The 17,681-nt window shown below is 38.5% G+C and overlaps 1 protein-coding gene across 7 annotated transcripts in view; it reads left to right on the plus strand.

Annotated features, from left to right (window-relative positions):
* The window catches only part of ANKRD17 (ankyrin repeat domain 17), a 133,808-nt gene that overhangs the window by 62,514 nt on the left and 53,613 nt on the right, over positions 1 to 17,681 (plus strand). For 2 of the 7 annotated variants that reach the window (XM_070726721.1, XM_070726728.1), the window contains exons 10-16: positions 228 to 337; positions 2,566 to 2,653; positions 5,044 to 5,171; positions 5,549 to 5,692; positions 6,901 to 7,003; positions 8,636 to 9,385; positions 16,976 to 17,124. In XM_070726721.1, the coding sequence (XP_070582822.1) occupies positions 228 to 337; positions 2,566 to 2,653; positions 5,044 to 5,171; positions 5,549 to 5,692; positions 6,901 to 7,003; positions 8,636 to 9,385; positions 16,976 to 17,124 (1,472 nt within the window). The remainder of the gene's footprint in view (positions 1 to 227; positions 338 to 2,565; positions 2,654 to 5,043; positions 5,172 to 5,548; positions 5,693 to 6,900; positions 7,004 to 8,635; positions 9,386 to 16,975; positions 17,125 to 17,681) is intronic. The other 5 variants (XM_070726723.1, XM_070726724.1, XM_070726722.1 and 2 more) reach the window with 5 other exon arrangements.

The raw sequence follows: 17,681 nt of genomic DNA on the forward strand, positions 1-17,681 counted from the left end.
GTGAGTAGTTTTGCCTGTTGGGCATACCTTTTCCATATATGCCACTGAACCTGGTTTGCTTGCTTGTTTATATTTTTGGAAAATATCTATGCAATAACAGATCCCCCCCCCCCTAATAATTGAGCATTGCATTATTTGAATATTTACAGTAAGATTTATATAAACTGTCCTAATAGAGAACATTTGTTTATTTTTTTCTAAGAATAATTTTATTTGTATTACTTCAGCAGCTAATGTGCTTGCAGCAACAGCAACAGGTGACACAGCACTAACATATGCCTGTGAAAATGGTCACACCGATGTTGCAGATGTGCTGCTTCAAGCAGATGCTGATTTGGTAAGCTATCTAATAAAAAAAATTGTATTTGTCTTAGGTTTGATATTGAGTTCATTCTTACTTGACCAACTCAAAAATAAGGTGTTGAATATTAGCAGAATTTTTTCCCCTGGGACATAAACTATACTATGAGATGAGAACTCTTAGTCTTCTGGATTTTAGTTAGGGAGCTTAACCACTACACCAAACTGGCTCTCATTATATTGTACAAACATAGAGTGGTTTAAAAATACTAGATGCTTTCTAGTAGTAGCACTACTACTACTAAAGTTTCATGCGACGTATCAGGAAAATATTTCATTTACAAAAATGGCATCCTTTCTACTATAGTCTTGTGCCAGCTGCTCCCCCTATGGAATTGAAAACCATATTGCTTGGCTCTTTCATAAGACTAATCTAAAGAGCCTGGCAAAAATCTTTATTTTTTGTTCTTTACTATTATACACATACGCACACACATACACACACACACACACACACACACACACGCACATGCAATAACAAAAAACAAAAAAATAAAAGATTTTTGCTTTAGTCAATAAACAATAACAGATATTACCATGACACCCTCCCCCTCCCAAAGCTAACATCACAATAAATTTAAGTGATAGTTAAAATCAAAGATAATAACCTATAATCACAAACTGGAGTTTTAATAGGACAATTTTGTTAATATTTACTAAGAATACTTACAAAAAATAGATCTTTAACTTGGTTGCTATCCATTCATTTAGGGAGACATAAGTTTTGGTTGCTTTATTAGTTGACTGTTGTATAACTGGAGTTGCTTCAGCCACTTTGATCCAACAGTAACTAAGGGTTCCCCAGTACTGCATTTTCCCTCTCATAACCTGTTCTGTCGAGCTCTCTGATAGAATCCTCCCACAAATGCACAGAGACAATTTCAGACACACACACGTTTGAAAATTCAAAACAATGTTCTTTATAATGAAAATTCACTTAAACCAAGCCCTCTTTTGGTATAGCAAAGAGCACTTGTCTCCAAACAAACTGGTAATTTGTACAAGTCCCTTATCAGTTCCGTGATACTTAGCTTGCAGCTGTGAGGCAATTCACAGTCCTTTTTTCACAAAGTGAAACACACTTTGCCCTGGTTTAGTTTCACAACGGGGAAAAATCAGCACACAAAAAGTCAGTAAAGCAGTCATGAAACACGATCAGATAATCCTCCACAATGGCCAAACCCACAGGCTGCTCTTTATAGCAGCCTCACTAATTACCACAGCCCCACCCAACCACAGGTGGCCTCATTTTCTTTGATAATAATCTCTCAGTTGTTGTTGCCTATGCATCGCTCTCCGCATGCGTTGTTCTGAATCCAAGGAGGAGCTAGATAATTGATTTCCTTCTGAGCTGTCTGCCCCACTCTCCTCCTCCCTGTCACTCATGTCTTCTTGGTCAGAGGAGCCTTCATCATCAGATTCCACCGGGGGCAAAACAGGCCTGCAGCATGCGGATGTCTCCCCCACATCCACAGTCCTTGGGGCAGGAGCTGGGCCAGAGCTAACCACAACATAACCTAGTTGCAATGAGTTCATTTGATCACCACATTGCTGCAGCATTTTCTAGTTTTATCATCTTTCTAAATCTCATACCACACGTTCTTCAAAATAGTGGACAGAAGACTATCCAGACTTTATTAGGAAGTTCCTTTTCAGGCCTATTATTTTATCCCATAGTGGTTTATCTCTATGATATAGGTAGTCCTCAACGCACAACCACAGTTGAGCCCAAAATTTCTGTTGCTAAATAAGACAGTTGTTACATAATTTTTGCCCCATTTCATGACTATTTTTACTACAATTGTTAAGTGAATCACTGCAGTTGTTAAGTTAATAACACAGTGGTTAAGTGATTCTGGCTTCCCCACTCGTCAGAAGGTCGCCAAAGGTGATCACATGACTCCGGAATACTGCAACCATCCTAAATATCAGTCAGTTGCCAAGCATCTGAATTTTGATCAAATGATCATGGAAATGCTGCAACGATCATGTGTGAAAAATGGCCACTTTTTTCAGTACCATTATCATTTTTAACAATCATTAAATGAACTGTTGTGAGAACAATTTTCTGCAACATGCTGTCCTTTGATACAGTTTTTAAAAAATATGAATCTGTTTTGAAAAAAAATGAAAATTTTATAAAAATTGAAGTGGAGAATTTTATTTTTTTCAGTTGTTTTCCTCAATTTTGGTTTTTGTTTATAGGAACATGAATCTGAAGGGGGAAGAACTCCATTGATGAAAGCTGCAAGAGCAGGCCATGTCTGTACTGTCCAGTTTTTAATTAGTAAAGGTAGGGTTTACAAACAGTAAGTCATTTCTTTCCATGTTCTTTTTTATTTTTAATAGTAATTTTATTAAATATTACAATCACAGCGTTAAAAACTAATACCATCTAAAAATAAAAGCATAAAAAGAAAAACAGAAATTGTAGGGGAAAAATAGACAAGAAAATAAGAATATAATAAAGAAAAAGAAAATAGAGATGTGATTTTATCACAAGTATAAACTATTTTAGTTGCTTATCACCTATTAAAATATAACAAATAATGTTCTCTTCCCATATTCTATCTTTTATCAATAAACCCACGAAACATCATTTTATTTGATGTCAACAAATGTCCATTGCAATTACCAGAGATAATATATTTATTTTAATCTTGATCAAATAAACCTTTTTTTCCCTTTTACTTCGAACAGTCTTAAATTAGTCTCTTCAAATGTCATAAAACTTAATTTCTTTTCAATTTTCCTTTGTCTTGTTTGACAAAATTCTTGAAAACTTTTAGCAAGTCTGTTTTGTAAATCCAAATGAAGAAAATTATCTATATCACACCTTTGATTTATTTGTATATTGTATTTTAATCATGAAACTATCAACCAGTTTCTTCTATATATCCAGCGTAAAATTCTTTTTTCCATGTCATTCTTGTAACCTGTCATTTTATCCCCTTTTAAATTAGTCTCAATCTTGTCTCAGGTACAGTTTAAACATAGTCTGCCTATAGAAACGGAGACTCTTAAAATTAACTTTTGGTTCATTGTTCAAGAATATCCTCCAGTATGTCCAATGTTAAAATATTTTGCTTCATTCTGTAATTGTAAGTCAAGTTTCAGTGTTCTGTATTAATTGTAATCTTCAGTTCTCTCTAGTATCCAGTTTTTAAAGTCTTACTATGTTTTTAAATTTAAAACAAAAGCATGTTTCCATGCAACATTTCTTTATACTTTATTCAAAAATCTTATTTCAAATTTGTTAGGATAATTAAACTATTTTTGATTTTATAAAATCATTTTTAAAATTCTTAAACTTGTAGCTAAAACTCCTTTTGCTGAGAATTGAAGAAAACTCTGAGGCTTTAAAACCTCTCCATCCAAAGGTTCCTGGTAACTGAAAAGCAGTTAACAATTTAGAAAAAGAAGTACCATACATGAAATCAGAATCCTTTACAAGTTACTTATATGAGTAAGTTGGTTATTTCATCATCTCCCAGAACTATAAACCTGCCACAGTCTTGCGGTCTCCTTGTAAGGAGCAGCTCTGAGGAGCATTTGTAGATATTCTCAGATCCTCTCTTTCTCCAGAGTGGAATGCCAATCTACTTACTAGCTCTTTGTTCCACACATTTGTTGGTTCAGTTTTCTTAGAACCATTTCAATCTGCCATTTCTTTCCCAAAGGTACTTTAATGGGCTTTTCTGGTTCCTTAGATATTTAAAGTTTTTTGTGTTTTGATTTAAGAAAAATGCATCTGCTTGAGATTTCTCATTACATAAGATGTCTGTTAATCTTGAGTATCTGAAAAGTGAGCAATTATATACTTTATTATATAACTTCAACCGGCAAAGATATTAATGAGCAATTGAAATCCACTTGTACCTTAGTTCAGTAAACCATAATACAAGAAACTAATTTCTAGAAAACTTATAAGTTCTAAGAATTCCCTCTAGCCCCAAATAGTAGTTGATAAAAAAGGATAGAAATGGTTCCCTATTTCCAAGGAAAACATCCAAGGGTAGGCTCTACCTTCCCCACCGGTTTGCATCACAATGGACTGTCCCCATGTGCAATTTTGCTTCCGTGCACATTCAGTAGCTTGAAATTAGCCCAAAACACAGCTGAGGAGCTGATCAGCTTGGTTTTGGAAGAAGGAGTAAAGGTTAGTATAATCCTGGGGGCAGGAGGGAGGGCCGTATTTTCAACAGCAGAACAGGAAAATCCTTCCAAAAAGGAAAGAATTTGGGGGGGGGGGGGAATCATAAAAATAAAGATGGCGGTGCTTAGGGACTGGACCATCTGATCCAGTATGAACTGGTCTGAACCAGAAGGAATCCACCACTGAAAACATCATTCATTGTCTATATGAAAACTGCCAGAATCACCTTTAAATAAACCTTTGATTCTTGCTAAGAGCTTTGAGAAAAAAAGATAAGTAGAGAAGTATATTAATGAGTGGATTATAGGATTGTAACCTCAAGGAACAAAGGATAAAAGTAGTAATTGTTTTTATTGTGTAATAATAACTGAGAGACATTGAGGAGTTAAAAATATTTTAACTGGAAAGGTGGTAGTTCTAGAATCAATTTTGAAACATTTATCTCCTATTTTATATATGAGAAAAAAGAAGAGTTACAGGCAGAGAGCTTTGAATGGCTTTTGTTTTCCCCAATGCATTAATAACAGGAGCAAATGTGAACAGGACCACTGCTAACAATGATCATACAGTATTATCGCTTGCCTGTGCTGGAGGCCACCTGGCTGTTGTGGAATTGTTATTAGCTCATGGAGCTGATCCTACACACAGACTAAAAGTACGTGTTGGTTTTTTTCCCTTCATTGAATTACCTATTGTTTGAATATTTCATTGAGGACAGATTTTGGAAGTTTATAATCAGGAACCAAAACATAATAATATATCGTTTAAGCATTTTTCAGTTGTAAATGTGGTTTTACATTTTCAAGGAGTTCTTACATGGAATGTCTTTTTTAAATTTATGTTCATTGTGCTCAGTCTCCAGGCGAAAAGGCAAAAAAAAAAAATCCCTTAAAAATAATTTGCCAGTTTAAACTAGTGTTCAAATATTGAGAAATATTCTGAGTAACATTCATGCACTTTATATAATATTGGTTAGGTTTTTGTCAAAAGAGATGTAAAGTATACTGTTTTTATTCCATTATTTCTTTATAGGATGGGTCAACCATGCTAATAGAAGCTGCTAAGGGTGGCCATACAAGTGTAGTTTGTTATCTATTGGATTATCCCAACAACCTACTTTCTGCTCCTCCACCTGAATCTGCGCAGTTGACTCCTCCATCTCATGATTTAAATAGGGTATGATTGTTTATGTGTATTTTCTGGTTTATATTATGCTAAAAACAACATCCATTGAAAATAGACATTGTATTCAATCACCTCACGCCTTGACTATTGCAATGCGCTCCGAGTCTCCGGAGAGGGGCGGCATACAAATCTAATAAATACATACATACATACATACATACATACATACATACATACATACATACATGGGACTACCCTTGAAAAGTATTTGGAGACTTCAGCTGGTTCAAAATGCAGCCGTACTGAGCTATCATGGGTATACCGAGGTATACCCATATTATTCCAACTCTCCGTGAGCTGTGTTGGCTACCAGAAGGTCTCCGGATACAATTCAAGGTATTGGTTATTACCTTTAAAACCCTGCATGGCTTAGGACCAGACTACTTGTGGGATCACCTTCTACCTCATAGCTCCCTGCGACCAATAAGGGCCCACAGAGTTGGCGTTCTCCAGGTCCCATCCATGAAAGAATAGCTGGTTGGCGGGGCCATGGGGAAAAGCCTTCTCTGTGGCGGCCCCGATGCTCTGGAACCGATTGCCACCGGAGATCCACACTATCTCCTCCCTACTGGCCTTCCAGAAAGTTGTTAAGATTGGCTTTTCCAGCAGGCCCGGGGCCATTAAGTTGTCACCTGATTCAGCCATTAATGTCTGAGAGTAATGTACTGTATAATTTTTATGGGATATCAAATGTACTTTTATATTGCTTTTTATTCTTGTTACAATAATAATTTATAATTTTATATCGTCCTATTATTGTAAGATGCCCAGAGTTCATTTGGAATTGGGTGGCATATTACTAAAAAAATAAATAAAATAGATTTATAGATGACTTGGTAATTATGATCAGCAACTACTATTATTAAAAGGAATAATCTTTTCATTAGTTTCTTTTAATGACTTCTGCTTCCAAAGAAAATTTATTGTAGGGAAATTCTAATTCAGAGTTATTTTTTCAGGGTTTTTTTACCGTTGTTTTTTAAAAATCATACTATGCCTATATTATTAAAATGTCTTATAGTTGGATACTTCGTTAAAATACTTTCATTAGTGCCAAGAATGTAAACTATGAACTGATAGGACACTTAAATCTGTAATAATTAATACTTTTGCAGTACATTTATGCATACTTTTCTCTTCTGATACTGTGTTTTGACCATGCAGAACAAGAAAAATAATCTTAGTGTCCTGTGTTTTAGGCTCCTCGCGTACCAGTGCAGGCACTTCCCATGGTAGTTCCACCTCAAGAGCCTGATAAACCTCCTTCCAATGTTACCACCACTCTTCCCATCAGAAACAAAGGTTAGTTATTTGTACCTCATATATTATTGCTACAACATACTTTTCGGAGTATAAGTTGCTCCAAAGTATAAGATGAACATACCTTTTTGGGGAAGGAAAACAAGAAAAAAAATTGCCTCCTTGCAGCAAATCACCTGCTTGTACTAATCAGGCTGTGCTGAAACTGAAACATGCTGGTTGCCCCCAAATTTTCACTCTCTTTTGAGGAGGGGGAGTGTATCTTATACTCCCCAAAAATACGGTATTTTCAGTAGAATATTATATATACATTATTGGGATTTTAAAAATATTAAGCTATGTTCATTTTGAAGAAAGAAATCTTTCTTTGTATATGACTAGTTGCGTTTCCAACATCTGTTATTTTAATAAATCAAAAACTGGAGAAACACTATGGTATATTAAAAAAAAAATATTTTTTTTGCCTGAATACAATAACATTCAATTTCAACATTCACATTTGAATTTTGAAATGTGTAAATTTTAGTATATCTTTTCTGTAAAATATTAAACATTACATGAAAAAAATATTTTAAATATGCTATATGACTGATTTTAATATATTGGAATTTTAGTCTGTAATTTTTAAGTTAGATTGGTTATATTGTTTATATTATGTCTTGTGAACCACCCCGAGTCTTCAAAGAAGGGTGGCATACAAATCTAATAAATGATGATGATGATGATGATAATAACAATAACAACAACATAGGATAAAATATTTTTATGATAAATAATAGAACATTGCCATTCACTTTAATAACCTTACTTTTTGTTTATTGTTTGTTTTTAAATGTTTTATACTAAATATTTATCACAAACAGCACATAAAGCCCCTAAAAATCTTTAGGTAGATTTCACAATCTTGTTTGTAATTTTAATTATTTTAATCAAGCATATTTTGATGCAAGAAGACAAAAATATTTGCTTCTCTTACCAAAATAAATGATGATTAATCAGTGTAAAGTGATATTTTTTCAGATAAACATTCCCTCTTTTTTCAAAGAGCTCAAGGTGATATACATAGTGTTTCCCCATTCATATTTCTCCATTTTCTCTTAAGAATCATGGCAGGAATAACTTGAATTAAGAGATAGTAACAGGCCCATAGTTACTCAGTACTGCATGGCTTACCTAAGTTTTAAACTTGCATTAGGATATGTTTATAGATTTTATCTTGATTTTTATATTTATTTCATTAACATTAAACTATCATAGAACAGTTAGTTTGATATTTTTCCTCTCTTTACAAACCTTGTGAACATTACTTAGATATTGATATCAATATGCCTTGAAACTTGAATCTGGCCTGCTTTATCATGTAGGTTATTTAGTTGCATCTTAAATGCCTGCTTAATCTTTTGAATAAAATTTGTATAGTAGGACTGCCCTATTACTTAAGAAAATAAGTAACTTGTAAAATACTTTGTTGCAATGTAGGTTTTTGTTGGGTAGTAAAGAACTTATTCTCCAGCAATTAGAATTGTAATTTATTTCTTAACAAAACGTTGAAAGGTATTAGGCACATCCTTTTCCATAGCATTTACATCTCTGGTAGGTGTCAGTAGATCTATAATAAAAATGCTGTTCATGTGGACTTCCATTTGATTCTGAGGGAGTGTCTCTTTCATACAGCCACTTCCAAACAAAAATCCAGCAGCCATTTGCCGCCCTCCAATCCAGACGTTCAAGGTTACATTACTAATCAGTCTCCAGAAAGCATTGTTGAGGAGGCTCAGGGCAAGCTGACGGAATTAGAGCAAAGAATAAAAGAAGCCATAGAAAAGAATGCACAGCTTCAGTCTTTGGAATTGGCACATGCTGACCAGCTCACTAAGGAGAAGATTGAAGAGCTGAACAAAACTAGAGAAGAACAAATTCAGAAGAAGCAAAAGATCTTAGAAGAATTGCAAAAAGTAGAACGGGAACTGCAACTGAAAACACAACAGCAACTGAAAAAACAGTATCTAGAAGTTAAAGCACAGAGAATTCAGTTGCAGCAGCAGCAACAGTCTTGCCAGCATTTGGGAATATTAACCCCTGTTGAGATAGAAGACCAACTTACTGAAGAAGATTATGCCCGCATACGACAGGTGGATCCATACTTACTCACTGATGAGCCTATGCCAGCTGTAAACCAAATGGGTTTTGCTCCAATGCAGCCTCTGGCAATGCCACAAGCTTTGCCTCTGTCTACAAGTTCCTTACCACCAGGCTCTATGGCAAATCTTTCAGAACTCCAAAGTGTCATAGTTGGACAGCCAGTACTGGGCCAAGCACAACTTACAGGGCTGGGACAAGGAATTCTGGAAGATGCACAGCAAGGATTAATGGTTGCCAGCCCTGCCCAAACGCTCAATGACACACTGGATGACATCATGGCAGGTTTGTATGAATTATTAAATGCAGATAAAATATCAGTGACAAAAAAAGGTATCAACATCTTTATTCTCCAGTGCACTTGGAAGGAGAGTCCAACCATGGGTTCAATCCTCCAATCCTCCAATCCTATTGGTAGAGACTGAGTTCAATTAGCATACTAATTTAGCACCGCCCCTTGCCTGCCCCCACGAGCTCAGTTTTAAAAACTCAGTCCAAGTGTAGAGACTGATAAATACTTCCTTAAATAAAGAAATTGTTGTTTTTTACTTAAAATTAATGATTAATTCTCTCTCCTTTGTTTTTTTTGTCTTTCAGATGACTGGAAATGTGGAATGGGGTCTCTGCCCTCCGTGGGCACCACCCCCGTCGTATCCTTCCTATGGGGCCTCTTCCCTCCGAGGGAACTGCCTCAAGAGGAAGCATCCCAGTCTGGGGTCCCTGGCCTCCGTGGTCAAACCCGGTCTGCCCCCCCCCCCCACCACTGTGAGGCTCGGGGAATCCTCGGGATTCCCTGAAGAAAATTGAAGCCGAAAACGGTGACAGTGCATATCAGCTGTTTGGCGGCTCCGAGCACTGTGCAGTCGCAGCCGCATTTAAAGAAGCGGCGAAATTCATCGAGAGCCGAGGACTGGCTCTAAAGAGGAAGGAAAAGGCAGAACGGCTTCCCAGCAGGCTGAGGAGACCCGCTTCAGCGAGAGATGGCTAAAATGCCGCAGGTTGCCATGTTTCGCCACAGTTTTTTCCCGCGCCCACCATTTTAAAGTGGAAGGCGGGAAACGTCCCCCTGACTCAGCTGATGAGCGCGAAAGGGATGATGGCACCACTTACGCCTGCGCAGATGGCAGCCTAATCAGTTGCAAAGGAAAAATCGCCATTTTGGGAGAGACAGTATTACCGGAAGGTGAACAATCTGCTCCTCCCTTAAAGTGATTTCAACTGCAGTTTGCCTTGAATACTGAGATCAGAATGGAAGACCAGGTCAGTGATAAACCGGCCTCCCCCTCTGCAGCCCCCAAGGCCAAGGATAAGGGCAAGAGCAAAACTAAGGCCTCGCAGGCCTCTTCCTCTACAGCATCCTCCTCGCTCAAGGAAGCTGAGAAACGCATTAAAGCCTTGGAACAGAGGTTAGAAGCAGCCCTGCACACCCCTCTGTCATTGACACCACTGCCCACAGTACAGTTACCTCAAACTTTGAAACCAAGTACTCCTCAAGCATCCTTTGGATGTGCAGGACTAATGATAGAGGGAGAATGGTCCCCAGAGAGGCTTCCATCCTTCTCACAGACTTTAGCATCCCCCGATCCCGCTGTAGACAGACCTAGATCTGCAAGTTTAAGGGGTATGCAAGCGCCCACAGCCACATTTACTCCTACGACTGCAGGACTCCGGGCACAACCAGAAATGTGGCAACACGTCTCCTGCAATACAAGACATGATTACTAACATATATTCTCAAGGTGTGGCAGTGGGAGCACAACAGCACAGCCAGCAACCACACCAAGCTCAACATAGAAATCTCTGGTCTGCACCGCCCCTTTCGGGTCTGGGCTCTTTGACAGACAAATAAGCTCTACTGGAGGGCAGTGACAAGGAGTATGACTTGTCTGAGGACGAGACAGCCCCTGAACAACCTTCAACTACTGGTCTGTTTAAACCGTCACTTTTTAGAATTCTACTCCACAAGGCAAAACAGGTGGTAGATTTACCAGGCGCCTCTAAGGCCCCTGAAGCCACCGACACAGCTAGACCGTCCACAACTCTGTTCAAGGAGCCTCAGCCCGAATCAGACCATATCCCTTCCTCAGAAATATTTCTTGAAAGTGTAAAACGACCCTGGCAGCATCCTGCAGCGGCATAAGGCCCTTCTGCCATCAAGAGGAAGTTCTATACTTTCAATGATGAGGTAGAAAAATTACTGGAATTCCCGCCTATTGACCAACCAGTGGTGACCCTAGTCTCCAGTGCCTTAGTTCCTTCTGAGACGGGTGAGAATCTCAGGCCGGAGGATAGGAAGGCAGAGACATAGCTGCACAAAACGCAGCAGATGGCCAGTTGGGGATTCCGAGCAGCAGCTGCAGCGTCCTTTTTCAATAGGGCGTCAATAATGTGGTTGCAAGAAATGCAGTCACGACTTGGGCCAGAGGAGAATCGCTTATGCCAAGATTTGAGCAAACTGCTCGCAGCAGCAGAGTTCTCCGCAGATGCCATGCTCCACGCAGCGAAATTCTCAGCAAGGGGCATGGTGACTACACTCTCATCACAACGTCTCCTTTGGTTGAGAAATTGGCAAGCTGATCTAAAATCCAAATGGCGCCTGGCCTCACTGCCCTTTCAAGGTTCCAAACTTTTTGTGGAAGCACTAGATTCAGTCCTCATAGAGGACAAAGACAAAAGAAAGGTGATCCCTAGGGCCTACAAACGTCAGGAACCTAGGCCGGCCCCTTACACACGACGGCAGTCCTTTCGTTGGGAGCCCTCCTCGGGAACTAATCAGAATCAGATATCATATTCACAGAACCAATATAACCAACCATCATTCAGAAGTGACCGTGCTTCATTCCAGGATAGGTGGAGAGGTTTCCAGCAGACAAGACATCCCTTCAGGGGAAACAACCAGAGAGGCTTCAAGCGCACCAAGTGACTCAGACAAACTACAGGCCCTAGGAGGCAAGCTTCAGCGCTTCAGTACCTCCTGGTGGGCCATATCCTCCGACAAATGGGCCTTAGTCACGGTGTCCCAGGGACTGCGGTTGGAATTTCTCCAGCCCGCACCCAACCGCTTCATACTTTGCCCAGTACCTCGGGACCCACAAAAGAGAATGCAGTTACTGCAAGAAATTACTCATCTTTTGGACATTCAGGCCATAGAGAAGGTGCCCCGACATACAGAAGTCACGGGCTTCTACTCAGTGGTCTTCATTGTTCCAAAACCTTCGGGAGGATGCAGAATGATCCTCAACCTAAAACAGTTGAACACTTTCATACGTTACAGGAGGTTCAGGAGGCATTCCCTTCAGATGATCCTGTCATCAATTCGCTCCCGAGACCTACTTACATCCATAGACTTGAAGGAGGCGTACCTTCATGTTCCCATCTACCCGGCTCATCGGAGATTCCTTCGCTTTTGCCTAGAAGGAACTCACTATCAGTACCAAGCTATGCCCTTCAGCCTGTCATTGGCCCCCCGGACATTTATGAAATTATTAGACGTCCTGACAGCTGACCTCCGCTCACAGTCCATCTGGTTGATGGCTTACTTGGACGACATAACTATTTTGTCCAAATCCCCATCAAAGACGAGAGAGGACTTAGCCTACACTGGAAGTTCACGGCTTCACCATCAACAGGAAAAAGAGTCAATTTATCCCCACAACCAGACTGTTACACCTGGGTTCCATCATAGATACGATTGCCGGCACCGTGTCACTATCCCTAGAGAGACAGGCCAACATTCATCGGTTGATTTCTTCTCTCCAACACCAACAACGGATTTCCCTTGCCTTACTTTCCAAGCTATTAGAGACGCTAGTGTCATCTATCGGCATCGTACCATGGGCCCGACATCACATCCGAACCCTGCAGTGGTTTTTACTACCGGCCCAGAGGGCCAAGGTGAGCCATTCACACAGAAGAATCCACCTGCCTTGTGACATCAAAAAATCAGAAAGGTGATGGTTGTCCCCAGCATTGCACCAGGGGTCCTCAATCCACATCCAGGATCAAGTTATTTTTACAATGGATGCCAGCCTATCAGGCTGGGGAGCTCACATGGGGCCCCACGTGAGTGCTTTGGTCTATAGAAGATCTAACCCCTATCAACATCAACTTCCTCGAACTCAGGGCAGTCTTTCACTCCACTTTCACTCCAGGGAAAACACGTGTTGATATTAACAGACAATGTCGCGACCAGGGCCCACCTAAACCATCAAGGGGGCACAAGGTTGCAGCGACTCATGACGGAGACTACAGGTCTATTTGACTGGGCCGAAACTCACTTAGCGTCATTGACGGCAGAACATATTGCCGGAACCAGCAATGCTCAAGCAGATTGGCTGAGCAGGACCATCCTGGACCCATCAGAATGAAGACTAGAGTCAGGACTATTTCAGCAAATCGTTCATCGCTTTGGGAATCTGTTGGTGGATCTTTTTGCAACCTGACTCTATACTCAACTCCCGAGATATTACACTCAGTTCCCATCACCAGGCACAGAGAAAGTCAACATTCTGTTGGCTCCGTGGCCTCAGGGTCTGCTATACGCTTTCCCCCCAATGAACCTCATTCAGAGAGTGGTGGACAAGATAATAGAGGAACAGGTGGAAGTGTTGGTGGCGCTCCATTGGCCATGCGGCCCGTGGTTTTCAGATCTAGTTGCACTATCAGTATCCCCACCATGGCAGATTCCAGATCAGGACATTTCTCTCACCCAAGGGGTCATATGTCATCCAGATCCCCAGTGGCAACAACTAACCGTTTGGAACTTGAGAGGGACAGACTAAGAGGACATAAATTAACAGAAAGAATCATCTCCACCATGCAATTGGCCCGTCGTCCGTCTACTTCCAGAATATACCAGGCGACATGGGCGGCCTTTTGTGAGTTCTGTTCTGAACACCAGATCAACCCTAGAGAAACATCAGTGACTCCCATCTTAAAGTTTTTACAAGCGGGGATTGAGAGAGGTTTGGCCCCCAACACCCTAAGGAGACATATGGCGTCCCTCTCTACTATAATAAATGTAGCAGAGCTTTGTTCACTGGCCCATCATCCATGGGTGAAGGATTTCATTAAGGTAGCTTTTAACAAACATATCCCTCCGATCCATAGATTCCCTACATGATCTCTCACTCACAGCTCCCCCGTTCGAGCCCCTGAGATCAATTTCAATACGATTACTATCCATCAAGACGGCCTTTCTCGTGACTATAATATCAGCTCGACAAGTATCCGAACTCTCTGCACTGTCTATCCGTCCGGATCTCTGCATATTCCACCCGGATAGAGTAATTTTGAGATTGGACCCATCCTTTGTGCATTGGTCTTGTTCAGGGATGCTGGAGCATTTGGGTTATCTTAAAGTTATTATTCTTGTTATTGTTGAAAATAAAGTTCAGTTATCCTTATATCGTCTTTAAAACTGAGCTTGTGGGGGCAGGCAAGGGGGCGGTGCTAAATTAGTATGCTAATTGAACTCAGTCTCTACCAATAGGATTGGAGGGTTTAACCCATGATTGGACTCTCCTTCCAGTGCATTGAGAAGGTAGGTACAACGGTTCTTTTGTTTCACTGTCACAAAGACTGGATTATTTTAGCTTGTTCTTAATTACAATTTAAAACCGACATCTCCATTACCAGCACTGTCTAGCTAGTTTGTTAAAATAGACCAGTATTATTTGGAAAATTGAATAAATGAACAGCTTTGAAATAGTGCAAGAACAACAATAGTATTTCTGGCCATGTTCAATATCTCCAGCAGAAATAATTGGTAGTCATGTGAAGTGAATAAAAAAGCATTTTCACTATCAACTGTATTGTTCTTTGTGTCCCAGGCCCTAAACCATGTGTTCTTGTCTTCATAATATTCCCAACTCCTTGTTTTCCCAAGGACCCATGAATGAATTTCACTTTTCTGTAAGCCTTTACAGCTTATATTTAGTTTACACTTTCTAAAAATATATGTGAAAAAACACATTTATCAAGTTTTCCTGGGAATTGAACAAAAATAAAAATGGGAAAACAGTCTAAAGTGCTTCCTTTTTTAACTCAACTGAAACAGTCTAAAATATAAAAACCTGGACACAGTAAATTCCAGTGCATAGCTGCATAGCTGTGTGCTGCTGGTATAATTTCTCTCCTCTTCATCCTCATTGCTTAGAAAACTGAATAGGGAAGTTCTTGCAATGTAACTCAGAGTTAAATGGAATTTCTAAACTTATCCAAAGTCAACTAAGAATATTTGATGAAATAAATAAATTGTAATTAGATTTCTTTTATTTGACAAAACAGCAATTGCATTTAGACTTACATGCTAAAGACTGTTATAAGACTTATATACTTAAGTAGACTATTTTAACATTAGATTTCTTACACACTTTATTTTTGTATTTTGTATTTATCTGTTGTGAGCCACCCTGAGTCTGTGGAGAAGGGCAGCAAAGAAGTAATAAACAAACAAACTACTTCCCAGTGCTTTGTAACCCTCTCAAAGGGGTTTACAAAGGCAGCATATTGCAGCCAACAATCTGGGTCCTCATTTTACTGATCTTGGAAGGATAAAAGACTGAGCTGGTTAGGATCTAGCGCTTGGCTTGGCAGTGGGCAGACTTAACCTACAATACTGTGTTCTAACCACTGCACCACCACAGCTCTCTTAAAATAATGCCAAATTACTCAGAGTTCATATTATGGAGTATTTTCTTTTCCTAAATGATATGAGTCAGGATTTATTTGGCGAACTAGAAGGCTACTTACTAATATCTTTCCAATATTATGACTAGAGTTGTTTTCTAAAGTACTTGACTAAATAATATATTCTGCAACCTGTGAAGTTTTGAGCTAGATTCAAAATAAGTCAGACTCTCCATTGCTTCTTGAATATATCATTACCATAGTTCTTCGTTAGCTTGCATATAACATGGTTATATAAGCTAGAGAAGAAATTTAAATTAAAAAAATCTGAAACACAACTAAGAATATTTGATGAAATAAATAAATTGTAATTAGATTTAAACAAGAAAACTTAGGGCTCTTCAGAAATATATCTGATTCACCCTTACTTGTTTTCTAATGTAAAGATGATTTATTTATTGCTACTAACTCTGATAGTCATAACCTCAGTATAATCTTAAGGCATAATAAATTGCAACATACTTTAGTTTTTTGTTAAGATTGCTCAAATAGTAATTTTAGAATTCAAAGATTTTCATAACCTCTAGACAAAATTATTGTTCAACTGCTAACTAAGTAGTATAATTTTAAAAGATAACATAGGAGTTCTGTCTCTGAAAAGTTTGTTTCCTTTTAACTAATGTTCTCAGATTATGATTTTATTCTTCCCAGTTAGCTTTTTTGGAAGAAAAACATATCAGAAGTCCTTTAAATATTTAACTAAACTAAATTAAAATCTCCTATAATGGATAAAATATTTGGCCTATATTAAGGAATTTCTAAGATTCTTTTCACTAATACTCTAATTCCTTCCAATTTAATTGCAACTATGATTTTATTGGTAATTGGGCATTAGAGCAATATGTAGGAAAAGTAGCAACTCTCATTAGAGATTGTGGAAAATTCCAGCAAATAATTAATTGGTGTTAATTAATTAATTAATTAATTAATTGTTATTCATTAGTAGAATTTTAGTAAAATTCTCATCACATTAATTCAAGTTGCTTCCTTCTCAACTGTATTTTCAGAAGGATGGGAAAAATATAACAAGTATTTGTTTCTGGTTATAAATCTCAGAGAAGACCAATTTATAACTGTTTGATATATTGTGATTTCTCATTGCTTGATTTCATTTAAAGAAATTCTGGGACATCCAAGAGGATAGTTAGTTATAATGTTAATAAACCAAGTTATTCTCTTCAATAGCAGTGAGTGGAAGAGCATCTGCAGTCTCAAATACCCCTACCCACAGCATTGCAACATGTGTTTCCCAACCTCAGACACCTGCTCCTAGTCCTATCATTTCTCCTTCAACCATGCTACCAGTTTATCCCGCCATTGATATTGATGCACAGGTAAGTCTAAAATAAAATTTCTTCTCCTTTGAAATGAAGTACAAATTAAAAGAAAGAGAAGGAAAATAAAATAATTCTGCTTATTTGCAAGATGTAATTGAGGAAGAATTTGCTTTGAAAAGTATTATAGAAACATAGAAACATAGAAGATTGACGGCAGAAACATAGAAACATAGAAGATTGACGGCAGAAAAAGACCTCCTGGCCCATCTAGTCTGCCCTTATACTATTTTCTGTATTTTATCTTAGGATGAATCTATGTTTATCCCAGGCATGTTTAAATTCAGTTATTGTGGATTTACCAACCACTTCTTGGAAGTTTGTTCCAAGGATCTACTACTCTTTCAGTAAAATAATATTTTCTCACATTACTTCTGATCTTTCCCCCAACTAACTTCAGATTGTGTCCCCTTATTCTTGTGTTCACTTTCCTATTATGCTTTGAAAGATTGAATATTTCTGTCAACATTCTTTGAACTTCAGACAAGCATAATATTTAATAAATGTTGGAAAAGAATGATTACAAAGAAGTGGTAGTTGGATTTTGATTATTTGTT

This window comes from Erythrolamprus reginae, chromosome Z (genome assembly GCF_031021105.1).
Source record: "Erythrolamprus reginae isolate rEryReg1 chromosome Z, rEryReg1.hap1, whole genome shotgun sequence".
In the NCBI taxonomy this organism is placed as follows: Eukaryota; Metazoa; Chordata; class Lepidosauria; order Squamata; family Dipsadidae; genus Erythrolamprus; species Erythrolamprus reginae.